The sequence below is a fragment of the Momordica charantia genome, assembly GCF_013281855.1.
Source record: "Momordica charantia cultivar OHB3-1 chromosome 9 unlocalized genomic scaffold, Mcharantia_2.0 BLBB01000009.1, whole genome shotgun sequence".
Taxonomy (NCBI): Eukaryota; Viridiplantae; Streptophyta; class Magnoliopsida; order Cucurbitales; family Cucurbitaceae; genus Momordica; species Momordica charantia.
In genome coordinates this window covers 29,044,760-29,063,437 of record NW_028275167.1, presented here as the reverse complement: position 1 = coordinate 29,063,437, position 18,678 = coordinate 29,044,760, and the positions used below count along the sequence as shown (strand labels likewise).

Genomic DNA, 18,678 nt, shown 5'->3' with positions numbered 1-18,678 from the left:
CATTTGGGATCAAAATCACAGTTGGTGTCTAATCAAGTCAATACATTCTTTGAAATACGGCAACTTTCTTTTAAATATTATTAATTTTTTTGTAGCTGTATTATTAAAAATTATGATACACGGTCTAGTAATTTTTAAAACTTAAATTAAATTAATTTAAGGTGGGAAGAAACACAAGATCAAAGTTGTTTTTTTCTTTTTTAATTTTTAATTTTTTTTTTTTGAAGATCAAAGTTGTTTATTTCTTAAAACCGTTATTTAAGTACACAATATGTATGAGCCATATCCCATATATAAATACCAATATATATGGGAATAATACCAATATATTTTCTTAAATGATCTCGATATATATATATATATATATATATATACATTTTTTTCCTTAAGTTGTTGTAACTTTTACCATAACCCTTCCGAATCTTATGAAAAAAAAAAAGGAAAACTTTCCAATCTAAATGGGCCACTGGCCCTTACCCAATTTTCTCTGCCAGCCCACGAAACACCACCAAGCCCAAACACCAATTTGGTAAAAAAATTCAGACCACCATCCCACCAAAGAAAAGCAAAGTTTTTTAGAAAAGCAAAGTTACTAAAGTTTTTATTCGATAACCAACGTGAACTAAAACCAATTATGAAACCTGTGTGGTATAAAATTCATAGAATTTTAGAGGAAAACAGTATTAGAGTTAGTTTTATTTGAAATTTATAAATTTTAATAATGTTGTTTACGTTGGTCAAATTTAATTTTTTACAAAACTTAATTTTATTTTCTTAAAAAAAGGCATAATTTTAATTGAATAAAAACAATTAAGGTTTTTTAATAAAAATTTTAATAGAATTTTAGTAAGTTTTTTTTTTTTTTTTTAAATAGAGATTCTTACACTGTTTATTGTTGATATTAGTGGGTTGACGACAATTGAAAGTAAAAAATTACAACATTTAGTGTAGGAGGAAAAATTGAATTTTTTCGGCATAACATACCATCTCTCTCTGGTTCTCTTTTAATAAAAATAATAGACCTATGTGGTAATTGATTTTTTCAAATTCTCAATTTTATCATTGATTTATTAAACCTTTGAAAAAAAAATATCATTGATTTATTAAAAATTCCAAAAAGTACTTTTGTTTTTAAAAAAGCCGAGCATTGGTTATTAATATTAATATAATATAATAGAACAACAAAGTATAAAATTGTTTGGTTAATATTATTATTGAATTTCTAAAAATGAAAACTAGTTTTACCTAGCTATAAAATAAAAAATTCCAGTTACCAAAAATTTTAAACTAAAATTAAATACCAAAATTTTAAGGATAAAATCAAATACCATTAAAATTACACTTAGGTCCCGTTTACTTACCCGCAATCGTAATCAATGAATCGAGAATATTGATTCTATTTGGTGGTGTTTACCAATTTGTAGGAATGTAATCAAATGGTGGAACCCACCTCAAAACTTTGTAATCCCATATATGAACCGTGGACCTTACATATATATGCACCACTTTAACCATTTTTCTCTCATCTATGGATTTGATCCATATAATTTTTAATTAGTTTTTTTTTTATATATTTTTATAATTTCTTCTCCATTTATACTTCAATTTTTATTAGTTGATGTGATTTTAGTTGATGTGATTTTATTACATAGTATGATAAATTATATTAATTAATATCAATAAATTTTTTAAATAGATATTATTATTATTTTTAACTCATATATTATTACTTTTAAATATTGAATAATAAAATTTAATAATATGTTATATTAAAGTTTGGTTTTTCTATTAAAAAAATATTTTATTTGATGTAATTTTATTTTAATTATTCATTATGTATTAATATTAGATCAATTGTTATAATAAAAAATATTTATTATCAATAATATAGTAAATAAATAAATTAAAATTTATTATTATTGTAATTTTTAAAAAAATTAGCATAATAATATATTTGTAATTAGCTAAAAATGAGAAAGAGGTATATTAGTAATTGTTACATTTCTGATTTTGATTCCAAACAGTTTTAGTAAACAACATCTTGATTACGATTGCAGAAAATTTCTGGTAAAACAACATCAATGAATAACATTACGATTAATTTTCATTACGATTGTGGATAGGTAAACGTGGTCTTGAATAAAAACATTACTAATAGTTCAAAACCATATTAAATCTAGATTATAAATTTCATTTTTGTCTGAAAAAAAGATTATAAATTTCATTCTCTTTTACCATAAAGTTTTTTGTGTACAATACGTCCCAAAATATATATTTATTTATACAAGCATTACCAAAATTAATTAAATATTATTTACAATTAAAATCTATTCCCGAATTGATATTTTTGTTTTACAATAAATTAAAAAGCTGTACAATTTCATAAGCATTAAATCTAATAGAACAATATCACAAATTGAGCACATTAAAGATAACGAATATAAAAGCAATGTAACATAAAAAATGAAACTATCAAATGTAATAAAACGTTAAAATTCACAAACTTCGTATTACTTTACAAGTGTCAAATAAGTCTATCAACTATCAATTTTCTGTCTAAGACATATTTTAACTTATTTGATACTTTTCAAAATTCACAAATTTTATACACAAAATTGATTTGTCAAGATTTATTAGATATAAAGGATAAAATTTATCACAGAGGACAAGATGAATCATTTATTAACATTAAAAACAAAGACCAGCAAATTTATACAAAATATTAAGGAGTTCCTCTCTCTTTTTTTTATTTCTCAAATTTAGCGGACTTAAAAAATATCTTGACAAAGTAATTAAAAAAAAATAAAGAAAACATAATCCAAAAACAATAAAATATACTCATTAATTCTAAGTTAATTTATTAAAAATTTCTATTAAGAAAAAATTAATCCATACAAAACTTGAAATTCAAAATGGGTTCCTCTTTTTTCTTTTTCTCTTTTTAGGACTTCCAAAAATATGTTAACGAAGTAGAAAAGAAATAAATTTAAGCCAGAAAAGACGGCAAATAACTTTAAACAAACAAGTGAAAATGTAATCCGATACAGCAAATTATTTATATTAAAATATAATCATTAAGTTCATTTACTACAAAAATTTATCTATTTTCGAATCTACCATTAAAAAAAATCAGATTTACACAAAATTTTAAAATTCCAAATGAGTAGTTTCTCTTAATTTTTTTCTTTATTTGCCCCTTCTTCTTCTTTTTTTTTTTTTTTTTCAAATTTAGCAAAGACTTGAAAAATGTTTTGACAGAGTAGAAAACAAAGAAGTTTAACAGCAAATAACTTAAAAAAAATAAAAATGAAAACATAATTCAATAGAGCCTAAACTATTATTTAAATTAGTATTATTATATAATAACCACGAGATAAGAAACGGAGCGCAAGATATCATGTCAACCAAATGTAGTAGATTCAGGCAGTGACTCGTGATTAGTCGAGGTGCCACAAACTGGTCCGAACACACGAATATAAACAAAAAAGAAAAACGGAGTGCAAGAAATGTGCATGTTTCAAACTTAGCTTTGCAGCTCTTTTTGTACTGAAAATGATGCTGAAGGAATCAACTCTTCTGCCCCCTCATTCTATGAAGATTGTTGAGTGAAAAAATTAGTACATAAAATTGGTCCTCTCCACTCCATTGTTTAAGCTACCAAAGATGGAATACATACCAGTAATTGTGTGAACAGTGATCATCAAACTTCCAGCAATGCCAAACATTTCTGAATTACCCGAACATTTTTTATGTCAAATTCTGATGAATTCACCTGGGCCTGCCATGCCAGGTGTTGTTAAAGACAATATTGATATGATATTGTCCGCTTTGGACATAGTCCTTACAACTTTACTTTTGATTTCACCCAAAAGGCCTCGTATAAATAGAGAATAATTGTCATCTCCTATATACTCTGATCATTCATTTTCCTAACCGGTTGAATTCTAAACTTTTTTCTAATGTAAGCTTGACAAATTTATGGATGTATTAGGTATATGAACACAGTTTTATAAAACTGCAAAATTTTTACTTCGTTTTTCTTTCTTAGTTTTGTTCCTTTTCATTTTCAATATTGATCAAATCAACTAAAATGTTTTCCATTTTTTAATTGTATGAAACTAAATTGCAAAAGACTACTTTGCTAAATTCATTAAACTTATTAATTTATTCCTTTGTTTATAATTATCATTTATAATATTGTCCCATTAAGAAGAAATACAGTACTTTTATCTACTCCTTCGAAACATTTTTTTATTTTTTATTTTTTTCTTTACGGTGAGTTAGATTTTTATTGATTTATTATTGAAAAATAATTGGTTAATATGTTATCTAATAATTTATCAATATGCTAAATATTTGACATGAATAAGTTAGGCTATATAATATAGAAAGGTTATTAATATTCTGAGTTTGAAATTCGAACTTCTCATCTTAATGATTTATGTCTGAAATAATGGAGATATATTTAGATTCCGGCTATAATAGAAAGATCAATTACTTCAAGGGAAACAAAATTTCTATTTGAAATGTATTTATAAAGTAATCTACGAAATTAGAGATTAAAATCCCCAATTAATGAGCTTTCATCCAAACGGAACCAGTTAAGAGGATTACAATCAAATTCTCCCCACGAATCGACAAACTGAAAAACAAAACAACTGATATATGATCATCCATCCATATATATTTTTGATACATTAGAAAAAAAAAAAAAAAAACAAGCGAATAAAACTCCGGATCGGGTCACTCTTACCCTGATCCGCCACGGACGATCGGAGCCGTCGATTTTTTTTCTCAGTTGCCGGAAATTTCTACTTCCGCGAATCGGCGGAGGACGGCTTCGGATGCTTGCTCCGGATTCTCCTGTCTTTAGCATCCGATTTAACGGACGCAGGTTCTAAGTTCAGATCCAGGTCCAAACTTCTATCCAAATCCACTTCGTGCTCTGGAATTTTTTCTCCCCTAATTCCAATTTCATCGGCTTCTTCGGCGGACGGCTTCGATCTCTTTCCCATCAACAGATGGCTCGCACCGTCGATCTTCTCTATGTATTTCGTCGCCGCGTGTAATCTCCTCAGAATGGCGAAGAACTCCTCCACCTCTTCGTCCGTCGCCATCGCCGCCGCTCCTTTTCCTTCGTCCGCCGCCAAGTCCTTCCGGTTTTCGGCGGCGTCTTCGTCATCGCCACGCTTTCTTTTCCCCCTTTCCGAATTTCGGCTCGCCGGAAACAACTCAAACGGCATCGTGTGATGGTGGGAGAGAATCTTTTCGGGTTTTTATGTGAGAGATAGTGCATCATTTCTTAACAAAAATATATATAATACGCAATGGGATTAACATTGTTTTGAAAAGAACGAGGAAGAAAATATTTTTTTTTGCCGCACGGTGAAATTCCGCATTTTATAGAAGTGAATTTTCTGTTTATAATTTTTGCTACTTAATATTATATTCGAAGGAATACGTTTCAATTATTACTCAATTACGTTACCAATTTTCAAGTAAAAAATTCACTCAATGTAGTAATTTGTTTTAACGGATATATATATGTCAATTATTGCTGAATTATGTTTATTTTGACATTCACAATAGTGATTTTATTGGGAATGATTTTAAATTTCATGCCTCAAAATTATACTTTCATATTAAAAGAAATGGGGTCAAAACGATCTAATTCATAGAATCATGCGTATTTGAAATTACATGATTTAAAATCATCCAATAGCTTTTTTTATTTCAAAGGGTAAATCTTTTTAAAAGGTAAGAGGGTAAATTTTTTTCCCTTTTTTTATTTTACACTGTCTATTTATAATATCGAAGAAAAAAATTGATTAAGCTGACTTTTCCTGAGTTTAATAATACGATGTGGGGAGGAATTAGAACCTCCCAACTTTAGTAAGTGATATATGTCTTCTAATCAATTAGATTATACTCGAATTGATCATTTAGGTAACATTTAACTTATTTTCAATACGTGCAACTCACATCCAATATAATACATGTCATTTTCTTTTTCTAATGAATTCAATTTTATATTGCTTGTGTAAATTATATATATATATATATATATATATATATATATATATAAAATAATTGTACAAAAATTCAATTCAAAATTTGATTGGTTCTTCGCATTCTTTCTTCCTAAAGGGTTATTTACAACAACTTTCCCTAATTCAATGGCCATTGAGCGACACTTTTAAATAAAGTTAAACATGTTATTATTTTATAAGAGGAACAGAATTTAAGGATTGAAGTCAGAGATTAATTATTTAAATATTCACAATAGGAATAGGGTCTTCTTTTCTGGGTATAAAAGAAAAGGGACTATTGGCTGGAAAGTGGGGACATTCTTTTTTATTTTATTTTACTTTTATATTATTTATATATGTGTTGGAATAAAGTATGACTATATAAGATTATTTGAATAGCATAAATAATTGTTGTAAATTGAAAGTTATTATGAGGGTGACGTGGCAAGATGAGAGGGTGTTGCGTCGTGAGAGTGACGTCAGCGATAGAAGGAAACGTGTGGTCTTTGTATTCCGTTTCCAGGATTTTTCCTTTTTACGCATCACATGACCTTAAAAAGTTTCCACGTTTTGAAAGAAAAATTACAAATTTCTTTTAATAAACAAATATATAAAATATAGGTTGAATTACAATTTTCTGAACTTGGCATTATTATTTCCTCCCATTTATTATTATTTTTACTTGTTGGAGGAGGCTAACTATTGAAATATCTATATTTAATTAAACTTACCTACTCGCGAGATTTTAAAGTTGATGTTGTTGAAATTTAAAATGTAGCTTAGAGGAACTAAAAGATACATGAATTTTGTTGTTTTGTTTCTAATTGGGTAGGTACGTATCTTTAACTACCCGACAATGTTCAAGTTGCGAATTTAGTTTTCATTAAAAAAATACTCGCAATTAACATTTTAATACCTTAACGTGAAGTTACATATTAAATACTAATTCGATAGAATGTAATAATAAGAAGTACGGCCTAATAAGTCAGTTAAATAAAATAAAAGTTGATTGGTAACAAAATTTAAAAGTTATCATACGCGGAGAGAATTCAAACTCACAACCTTTTGGTTGGAGGTATATGTCAATTACCACTAAGTTATATTTGCTTTGGGTAAAAGTTATCCTACTTAATCGTTCAATAGAAATTTGTGTCAGCATATACTTATTTTTATTTAACATAGTCCATTGTTTTTAAATTACAACAAAACATCATTTTTTGTAAGTACACCAAAACGTCATTTGTTAGGAATATAATTCCATTTAGGACGAGCGCCAAAAAAAAAAAAATCATTCAATAATTCATTGAATGAAAAATTAAAGACAGTAAATAGATGTTGGGTATTGGCGTCATTTTGAGGTCCAACCATATTCAATACATTAGAGGGAGAACGAAAACGTATGGTTTGAAGTTAAATTAAGTCATATATATTATATATCGAAAAAAAATTAATTCATTATATATTAAATAAAAAAGGGGGTTAATTTGAAATTGATGATAAAAGTGCATTGGAAAAATTAAAGGGTGACTAATTATGACACGCAATACAACGAGGCATCCTAGGTGGAGTGGGTCCACGTCCACCAAAATTCAAAAGCCACCATCAGAGCTTTCGAATAGGTGAGTGATAGTGGGAGAGGGAATTGTGTTTTCTTGATACTAGTGTATTACCGCGTGCAATGCACGTATAAATTTTTTTTAATTATAAGGTAACTTAAATTTTATATAATTTCATGTAAAATATTTTAAGTATAATTATTTTAAAAAATAATTAAGATTAATTTTTATATATATTTATTATTATTGTCAGCTAATTACTAATAATAAAATGTACTATTTATAATTATTTTTAAAATATACTATTATAGTTAATTGTTAATGATATATTTTGTAAATAAATAAATTAAAAGTAAAGGAAAAAATTATATATTAATAAAAAAGTAAATAGGTATTTTAATATTTTTATTTTTAAATTATTTCAACCTAATATGGGTCCTTTATTTTATTTTTTAATATTTTGTTTGTTTATTAAATATTTGTTTAGGGCTGACATGTTGTTGTATATGTTGAATTTTTTAACTAAAACTAAATTATTTTATTGATTTAATTTTATATTATAATTAAAATTATTAAAGAAAAATTCTTCAAATTATATTATTAGAAAATAAAATGACCAAAAGTTTTATATTCCACCTTTTACGATTCTATACAAATTATTGTTTATAATTAATTTATTAATTAAACATTTTTTATATACTGACTTCTATGATTGTTTTTTTTTTCAACAATAAGAACATGAGCTTGTAATTATCTATATTTTAAACAAATATTCTAAATAAAATTGCTAAAAAAAACATTCCAAATAAAAAAAATACACTAAACAATAAAAAACATTAGTAACAAAAAAAAAGTCCAAATCCTAAACTAAATAAAATTGCTAAAAAAAGAAACATTCCAAATAAAAAACACACTAATTAGAAAAATAACAATAGTAACAAAAAAAATCCAAGTACTCCCTATACACTCATCTTTAGAGTAAATATGCTCATTCTTGAAGATTGCTTGACAGATACTATTATTCAACTTTGTAAAATTGTGGAATGGTAATGTTACAAACCTAGTATTCGAGATATGTAGATTCAACATATGCCTCTCTTGCAACTTGATGAATATGTCACAAATATCTCGAGATGTTTTCAAGATTGAATCATCTTTGAGAGATGTTTCAAGAAACTAAGAATAAAAAAGTATTGAAACTTGTGAAAAACATGTAGAAGAAAACCTATTTTTATAGTAGTAGAGGATAAAACGTTACAAAAGCTTTTCAAGGTCGTTGGTCCTCAATTAAAGAAAAAATTAATTTTATGTTGTTGGAAAACTTTTTGCATTCTAACCTTTTATATTCCATGCATTTATAGTATTGATAATTAATAATTAATAATTAATTTAATATTTGTAATAATATATTAAAGGCATAATTTGTAAATTTGTAAATTTAGTAAAGGACAAAAGTGTCCAAAAATGTTTTTCCTACCTTCTACCTTTTTAATATAGTATAGATATAGATATAGATGTATATACACATTTATGAAAATGATAACAAGAAAGATGATTAAATAAACAAATAAATTCGCCATCTCCTCCTTCATCGTCGTTGGTCCTTCGTTCGTAGTGGTCATTGTATAGTGAAAAAGCTCACCCGTCTTTTAGACGAGAAAGCCCCGAGGACCTTTAGTATCGTACCTTACCCCCAAACCAGCCGCCTTCGCGCCAAGCAAGACCACCCTTGTCCCTTTCTTTTCTCCGCGGCTGTTGAAAGAGCTGCTTGAAAGCTTGACGAACAAGCCAAAAAAGAAAGCCCTAACTATTTATTTGAGTAAAGGGCTTTTCCCTTACTAGTCAAGTGGTAAGGTAGGACGTATTCTTTGAAGAAAACAGACTTTAGGAAAGTGATTCTGGTAGCTCAGCTGGTTAGAACAAAGGACTGAAAATTCTTGTGTCAGTGGTTCGAATCCACTTCTAAGCAAAGGGTCTAAAGGACACGTTGCTGACGAGAAATCACTTACGACGGACAATAGGTGTCGATAACGTGGGCTTTATTGCCTAACTTTCGACCTTCTTTCTTGATCCAACTTTATGACTCTTTGAGACCTACTTACTGCTTGTGCTTGGCTCAGGATATCCTCCTTACTTCAAAGCTTTCTACTCAAGTGAGGAAAAGTGCAAACCTTCCCGGCCTTTTTTTTGCCCTATTTATTTTATTAAAATATCTTGGCTGATTTACGATTCTATTTAAATTTTAAAATAAAAACTTGACTGTACTATATTTTTAGACAACCTAGGAGGCTGGTATCACTTACAATAGTAAATTTAAGATATTAAATTTAGAAACACATGCATTTAAATGTTTTAAATTCACATTAAACAAATTAAAAAAAAAACAATGAACTCATATTATATATAAGAAACTTAAAAAGATTAATAAACAATTGCCACGTAGACTACTTAAAATATTTTAAATAAGAAAATGTTACATATTAGAAGTATGGGAAGAAGAGTAAATATGTTCTTTCCAGTAAATTTACAAGCTAAAGAAAATTCTTCCCAACCTACCTTTCCATGAAAAAAAAAAATAATAGTAATATAATAAAAAGCATCAGTGTCAAGTACAGCCACCGATAATAATGGAAAAAACATTTCTGAGATTGAAACAACCTACTAATCATTTAAATTACATGCATAAGAGATAAATTTAAAACTCTTTGATTATCAAATGGTTTGGTGGGTGACAGGTACTGCCACTGCCACGAGCAAACTCACTCGTGATAAATCCAGAATCTTTTTTATTTAAAATTCAGTAAAAATAATTTACAAAACCTGTAATGTCAAAAATTTCATAAATAAAATCAACTATAATTTAAAATTGGTGACAACAATTAGACATTTTCAAAAATAAATTAGGTTGGAGACGATAGGATAGGAATTAACACTACAAAGAAAAGAATATACACTACTTAAAATTCAATAAAAATAATTTATATGTACGTAATAGTAAGAATTTATAAATGGAATCAACATATATTATAAGTGGCAGACAACCAATATACCAAAATAGATTAAAAATGTATACATGAATTTTTTAAAAATTAGGTTCAAAACCATAAGATAGGAATGAACATTATGCGGAAAAGAATCTACACTAAACACAAATTTATCTACAATCCTCTACGGTCGAGGCACATGATCCACGAAAATAAGAGAGAATACTAGTAATGAAATGAACCTTTTATTAATCTTATTGACCATTTGACCAACATATGGCAGTTACCAAAATAATTATATTATGAAAAATAGTGCACATTTAGATATCGACTCAATTGGCCACTTTTTGTTACAACTATTTGTAGCCAAAATTAATAAAACTGTAGTTAAATTTCAATGTCGTGTTTAACTATATTTTTTAATTTTAAATTTTGTGTCTAATAGATGTTTGAACGTTAGAAGTGTCTAATAAATTTTGAACTTTCAATTTTGTGTATATCAAAGCTCTGACATTAAATATATATATTTTTTTAAATTATAGATCTATTAGAAAATGAATCTACCCATCTGTAAAATAGTAAAGATGTTATGAGTGCAATATATAATAGAGTTGGGTTGGAGCTCGATAGTTTCTTGAGCTGAGGTATAGAGGTCATGTCACATGTCGAGCAGGTCAGCTCGGTCCCTTCCTCAAGTAGAGTTTGTCAGCGAGATAAATACTTACATAATGGGAAATACGATAGTTTTGTCCGAATATCCATTATGCTCGTGGAAGATCCTCTCACTAACAAGTACAAACTCTGACCTCCTAAACTCGCTTCCCAGATCTTCCTCCTACATAAAAGATGAGTCAAACATTTATCAAAAGTATACAATATCTTTCACCCAACTTCTAATTCTCAATTTTTGTTTTTCCAATATGAGTCTTTAACTTAAATTTTAGAGTTCATTTGGTAAAGCACCACATCAATCATTGGTCTTGACATACGGTATTATTTTAGGCAAGTGATGCTCTTCGACATCAACTCGAATCATCGAAGCTCCTCAATCAGTTGCGGCTTGCAACGTCACCTCGATCAAAATTCAGCAACAACAAAAATAATACTGCAAAGAGTGTCACAACTATACGAGCTAGATTTCATTTTACATCTTGTTTCCCATTCCCATCAGTTGTGTTATATTACAAGGAAACGTTTTGGTCTGTTTTATTATTTATTAAAATATATGGGCATATATTTAGTAAATAAAATAAACTATTTAAGTAGAGTGAATAGACCAGGCCCATGTATGTATGGGCTTGAAATAACCTAGCCCATTTAGACTAACCAAAACAGTTGGGCCATAAACTCTTAAGACCAATGCAAATTGAGACTACTTCAACCTATTTTGTCATCTTATTTAGCTTGTGAGTATCATTAAAATATAAATATATGTATGTACGTCTTTATACATTATATTATTTTTCACACACTACATGTTCAATTAGGCCATGACCTGAGTTGTTAACTTAAATATTGTTGTTTCTCAATCCTCATTAATCTTGGCCAAATTTAAAAATCAATTCATCTGTAAATCCAATTTTTTAACCAAATTTGATCATAAGGGTGGATTTGTGAGATTGGAGAAGTGAACCAACCCTCTCTCTTGGGCAAGATGAGGTTGAAAATTATTTTATGCAATATCAACAAAGTTCAAGATGGTTGAAATAGGGCGAGTTGATTTTAGCGTACCGTAATTATGATATAATGTTCTTAAAATTAATATTGATATTATTAAATTAAATAGATTATTGAGACTAGCTGCTGTAGGATTTGAAAAAAAAATGTTTATAGAGATTTCGAACCGGTTTTCTACTATTGTTAAAAAGACTATTTAAATATTAGTATATTTTGAACATTAAATAATGAAAATCCAAGTTGTCTTAGGGGTGATTCAAATCTTGAGTTTTGAAACCAGTTTTATCTACTCTTGATATTGATCATCAAGTAAATTCGTTCTAACTTCTCGTTGGGTTGACATCATCTTGATTTGGAGTTTTAACATTTGTGATTTAGGTATTTGCATAATATAAAGGTCCTTAGATCCAATTGGTTATTGTTTTCTACACAAATTGATTTTGAAAATCAAATATGCTAACTGAATTCAGTTACAATTTTACAATCAACTTGCCAAATAAACTCCCTGTTTTGTTTTTGTTTTTAGAAAAAAAAAAGAAGAAGAAACTACAATTTGAGATAAATATCTCAATGTCACGGGCAGCTCTAAAAAAATAATAATAAAAAAATAATTACCATCATAAATTTTTAGAAAAATCCATTTTTTCACAAATTTTTCCGTCATCCTCTTCTTCCTCTACCCTCCTTATATAATTCACAGTCCCAAGTCGCAGCACAGTCATCTATTCTCCAAGCTCCCATGGCGGCATTTCCCACCCCATTTCAGGCTCTGTTTATTTCTTCCCTTTTCCTCTTCCTCCTCCCCATTCCGGCCTATAAAATCGGCAATGGCTACCGTCTCATTTCCGTCAACAAGGCACCCGCCGGCGGCATTCTCGCCTTCCTCCAACTCAACACCCCATCCCAAATTTACGGCTCCGATATCCCTTTCTTACAGCTCTTCGTCAAGTATACACCCACCCACAAAACCCAATTCCACTTAATTCATTCATTCATTTTCATGATTTGATTTTATCGATTTTTCAGGCACGAGACAGACGACCGTCTTAGAGTCCACATCACCGATGCCAAGAAAAAACGATGGGAAGTTCCGTACAATTTATTACCGAGACAACCCCCGCCGGCGCCGAGGCGGGCCATCGTTTTCCCCAAAAATAACATAACAATTTCAGAGTACGCCGGCTCGGAGCTCGTCTTCAGCTACACGGCGGACCCGTTTAGCTTTACGGTGAGGAGAAAATCAAACGGGCAGACCCTGTTCGATTCGGGTTCGGGAGAGTCCGACCCGTATAACAGCCTGGTGTTTAAAGACCAGTATCTGGAAATCTCGACAAAATTGCCGGAATCCGCGACGGTGTACGGGCTGGGGGAGAACACGCAGCCGAAGGGGATGAAACTGCAGCCGGACGAGCCGTACACTCTATACACGACGGACGTGGCGGCGGTGACTCTGAACACCGACCTGTACGGGGCCCACCCGGTGTATATGGACCTGAGAAACGAGGGCGGTGAGGCCCACGCGCACGGGGTTCTGCTTCTGAACAGTAATGGGATGGACGTGTTTTACAGGGGAGGTTCGTTGACGTATAAGGTGATCGGCGGCGTGCTTGATTTCTACTTCTTCGCCGGGCCGTCGCCGCTGGACGTGGTGGATCAGTACACGGCGCTTGTCGGCCGCCCGGCTCCCATGCCTTATTGGGCACTCGGTACGTCCCATTAATTACGCAATTTTGCAGTTTTTCCCATCTTAAGTGGATGGAAGGAATTAAATTTTTAAACGTAAAAAATATATATCTATATATTTTTTTTCTGCTTTTTAAATAATTAAGAAGTTAACACAAAGATAGTGTTCACCTTAGGCTTTAACTATAGTTTTGCTTATTGATAGATCTAGTTAGATTATTTCTATTAGGGTCGTAGGGAGAATGGAAACAAAATCTGACATTGTCGAATGATAATAAGGATAATTATTTCTATTGGTTTGTAATTTTTTGGGTACAACAAAAGTAAAAGTCGTGAGAATTATACTTTAGGGTACGCGTGGTCTTTAACAAATTTTATGCTGATCATTATTAAAAAATTTACCATTTATTTTAAAAAATCATCTTTTTTTTTCACATTCCTAATTGTAAAGAAAATGATAAAACTTGGCTTCTTTGTCAACACCACTATTAAATATTTGACAACTCATTATTTTTTAAGTTAAATTTTTGTTTTTGCATTTCTGTCTCTGAGTTGTTGAATATTTAAAGGTGATGTGGAGAAGATTACTCTTCAGCAGTAAGAGCCAAATTTTATCCTAAACAAAATGTATATGTTTTTGTTAGTTAGTGACCAATCATTTTCTAATTATCACTGAAAATTGGACGATATTTTTTTTATAGAGACTGAAATATCTTTTTCCTCCCTTTATTCATTCCCCTCTCAAAGTCCTACCCAACTAAGTATTTTCCACACTTCCATTTAATAGGAAATTTTATTTATTTTTTATAAATAAGAAGTTTTTTTTTCTCTCTCTCCTTCCATGCATTTCCACTTGTCGCAAAAAATTATTGGTGGGGAATAGGAATCTCCCACCGACCAGTTAGCAAGATTTTTGGGATAAAAATGATGAGTTTTGTTGGGATGAAGAAGAAAAGAAAGTGATTGGGTTTTGTTTGATATGTCATGTGGATGAGGGAAGGAGTGGGTTTGGTTTGGAGGTTAATGGGAAAGGGAAAGGGAAAGGGAATGGTCCTTAGTGGATTTTATTTATTTATCTTTTTGGATGGAATCATAGCAACATGTGAAGGGAATAAATGTTGTAGGCCAATACCTACAAATATACTGTGGCTTAGTTTACACATTTATTGAACGAAATGCTGAGTTTCTACACTCGAAGTGTGATGCCATCAAAATAATAATAATAAAAAGAGTGAGTAAGAAATTTAGACCTTGATATTTCTATTGAAGAAGGCAGAAATTGAATATCGGTTGGGAATTTGAATTTACAATCTATACATGTTTTTAAATAAAAAATATTTTACTACTCATTAGTGAGTCTTCTTACCGTTGACCTATTATTATTATTATTTTAAAACCGATTTTACATTTATCTCTTTTATTAGTAAAGATAGTCCCTCACAGTCTAGTACTTCTATTTTTAAATTTAGATAATAAGGTTAACAGGGTGAACCTCACAATCTGTTCTAGAAGTTTAGAACCCTGCTACATATTTTCCAATAAATAATATTTTTAAAACAAGCCCCGACCCCAAGGTCCCCAACCAATAATTGCGGATGAACATTCATATTTCTCAGCGTTGTGTACTTCCTCCATTTATCAATTATCATACAACTTTATTTTAAAAATAAAAACTGTAGAGAGAAATGATTTATTTACCAGTGAAGTGACCGACACAGTACGAGGAAACAAAATCTTTAATGTTGTTTGGTTGGAATAATTTGAATTGCAGGGTTTCACCAGTGCCGCTGGGGCTACCGGAATCTGTCCGTCGTGGAAGACGTGGTCGAGAATTACAAAAAGGCCAAAATCCCTCTGGACGTGATCTGGAACGACGACGATCACATGGACGGCCACAAAGATTTCACTCTCAGTCCCATCAGCTACCCTCGTCCTGCCCTTCTGTCATTTCTCAACAAAATCCACAGTTCCGGCATGAAGTACATTGTCCTAATTGACCCTGGCATCGCCGTTAATTCCACCTACGCCGTCTACCAGAGAGCCGCCGCAAAAGACGTCTTCATCAAACACGATGGGCAGCCTTACTTGGCCCAAGTCTGGCCCGGCGCCGTCCACTTCCCGGACTTCCTCAATCCGGCCACCGTCTCCTGGTGGGCCGACGAGATTCGCCGCTTCCACCAGCTCGTTCCGGTCAACGGACTTTGGATCGACATGAACGAAGCTTCCAATTTCTGTACCGGAAAATGCACGATTCCGGCCGGGAGACAGTGCCCCAACGCCACCGGACCCGGCTGGATCTGCTGCTTGGATTGTAAGAACATCACCGACACGAGATGGGATGATCCGCCGTACAAAATCAACGCCTCCGGATTGCAAGCGCCGATCGGATACAAAACAATCGCCACCAGCGCGGTTCATTACGGCGGCGTTTTGGAGTACGACGCCCACAGTCTATACGGATTCTCCCAAGCCATCGCCACGCACAGGGCCCTCCAATCGCTCGAAGGAAAACGACCCTTTGTTCTGTCCCGCTCCACGTTCGTCGGCTCCGGCAAATACGCCGCCCATTGGACCGGCGACAACCAGGGGACGTGGCAGGATTTGAAGTATTCAATTTCCACCGTCCTCAATTTTGGCATTTTCGGTATCCCAATGGTGGGGTCCGACATTTGTGGGTTCTACCCAGCTCCAACTGAAGAGCTCTGTAACCGTTGGATCGAATTGGGCGGTTTTTACCCATTTTCTAGAGATCACGCCAATTTCTATTCTCCTCGGCAGGAGCTTTATCAATGGGAATCGGTGGCCGTTTCGGCTCGAAATGCTTTGGGAATGAGGTACAAGATTTTGCCTTATCTCTACACGCTGACGTATGAAGCTCATGTAAGTGGGGCCCCAATTGCGAGGCCGTTATTTTTCTCGTTTCCGAATTTCGCGGATTGTTATGGGGTGAGCACGCAGTTTTTGTTGGGAAGAAGTTTAATGGTGTCGCCGGTGCTGGAGCAGAGTAAAACAGAGGTTGCGGCTCTGTTTCCGCCGGGGACTTGGTACGATATGTTCAATATGACGCGAGTGATTGCGTCGAAACGGGGCCGTTTCGTGACGCTTGATGCGCCTCTTCATGTGATTAATGTCCATTTGTATCAGAATGCGATATTGCCGATGCAGCAGGGTGGGGTGATTTCTAAGGAGGCGCGGAAGACGCCGTTTACGCTCGTAGTCGCTTTCCCCGCCGGAGAGAGGGACGGCGAGGCCAGAGGGAATCTGTTTCTCGACGACGATGAGTTGCCGGAGATGAAAATTGCCGAGGGTACTTCCACGTATGTTGAATTTTATGGTGTGAAGAGTAAGGGGCGTGTGAAGATTTGGTCGGAAGTTGTGGAGGGGCAGTTTGCTATGGACAAGGGGTTGATCGTTGAGAAGGTTATCGTTTTGGGATTGGACGGAAGTGGGAAGGCGAATGGGTTGGTTGTTAATGGAGGTCCGGCGGCGGCCGGAGTTTCGGCCTGCACGGTGGAGCAAAATTACCAGCGGGAGCCGTTGGATGGAGATGATGAAAGAAAAGCGAGTTCGATGGTTGACGTTAGCGGTTTATCGCTGCCGATTGGGAGAAACTTCAGTCTCTCTTGGCAAATGGGTTCTGAAATTTGAAGGGTAAAACTCCAGATTTTTTGCCACTTATTGGGTAATGGCTTGGTTAAGTGAACCCGGCGCCGGCGCAGTAGCCAAAATTTAAGGCAAAAATATATATATTTAATCCTTGTACTTTTATTAATGTAACGAGTTAATCCTAAGTTTTAATAACTATTTAGTCTTAAATGAAAAATTAGGTTAATATTTATAGCAAATGTGATGCATGTGTACAAATCAAATGGACATATGCAAAATTATGGATCTGGTAAGTTTTAATAACTATTTAGTCTTAAATGAAAAATTAGGTTAATATTTATAGCAAATGTGATGCATGTGTACAAATCAAATGGACATATGCAAAATCATGGATCTGGTTCAACTTTAGGTCGTTTAAACTCGATTTAGGGCTTTTTAAAAGAAAAAAAGAGATCATAGCAGTTAGTACCGGCTGGTAAACTCTATTGCTAACCGAAATATTAAGCACAATTCAGATCCATGTTGTGAATAAAAAAATCTATTGTTTTCCATTTCATATTCCCATCTGTACTAAAAAAAATAAAGAAAAAATATGTGTTGTGTACTGTTCCTTTGCATTGATTTTGTAATTTTGGGCCAGTAGTTGGGCCTCGGAAATCTTGCGCAAAAGTTTTAATTTGGGCCTGACTAAGCTTTGTGGTAGGACTAAAACGCAGAGGAAAGTGACCTATTGCCACCTCATCAGATACTCAAAGAAAAAGAAATATTGTTGGAATATAAATTATAAACAACATTTTTCTCAGAAGAAAATAACAAAAAAGTGGACACCACTTTCCGCAGTTACGGACTGAGACTGAGTAGCAGCCAGCCGCATTGGCCTCGTCATCATAACGATAGGTGCTACAGCTGGCGGATCGGGTCCCGAGTACACGTGTCGCGCATCTAGTGGAGCACCAACGGTATAACGGAAGATTCTGGCGGGAAAAGCTAAGGCGGTGGATTCCACGTCGGCGCAATTGGCGGGAAAAACGTAAGCCCGTTTCATTGATCATTTTGTCCTCATGTGCATCAGCATCATCCATGCATGGCAATGGGATGCACATCATGAGGGCATGATGATTGGTTGATGGGTGGGATTATGGA

At 32.5% G+C, this 18,678-nt stretch overlaps 2 protein-coding genes across 2 annotated transcripts; one reads left to right on the top strand and one right to left on the bottom strand.

Annotated features, from left to right (window-relative positions):
• Positions 1-4,498: 4,498 nt before the first annotated feature.
• NIMIN-2 (NIM1-interacting 2) lies at positions 4,499-5,310 on the bottom strand. The gene has a single exon (XM_088117843.1). It carries the CDS (start codon positions 5,241-5,243, stop codon positions 4,812-4,814), a length of 432 nt encoding a protein of 143 aa, XP_087973969.1. The 5' UTR covers positions 5,244-5,310; the 3' UTR covers positions 4,499-4,811.
• Positions 5,311-12,902: 7,592 nt separating this feature from the next.
• Positions 12,903-17,774, top strand: LOC111018729 (alpha-xylosidase 1). Its single transcript, XM_088118006.1, has 3 exons — positions 12,903-13,194; positions 13,273-13,952; positions 15,701-17,774. Exons 1-3 carry the CDS (start codon positions 12,986-12,988, stop codon positions 17,575-17,577), a joined length of 2,766 nt encoding a protein of 921 aa, XP_087974132.1. The 5' UTR covers positions 12,903-12,985; the 3' UTR covers positions 17,578-17,774.
• The last annotated feature ends 904 nt before the right edge of the window (positions 17,775-18,678 follow it).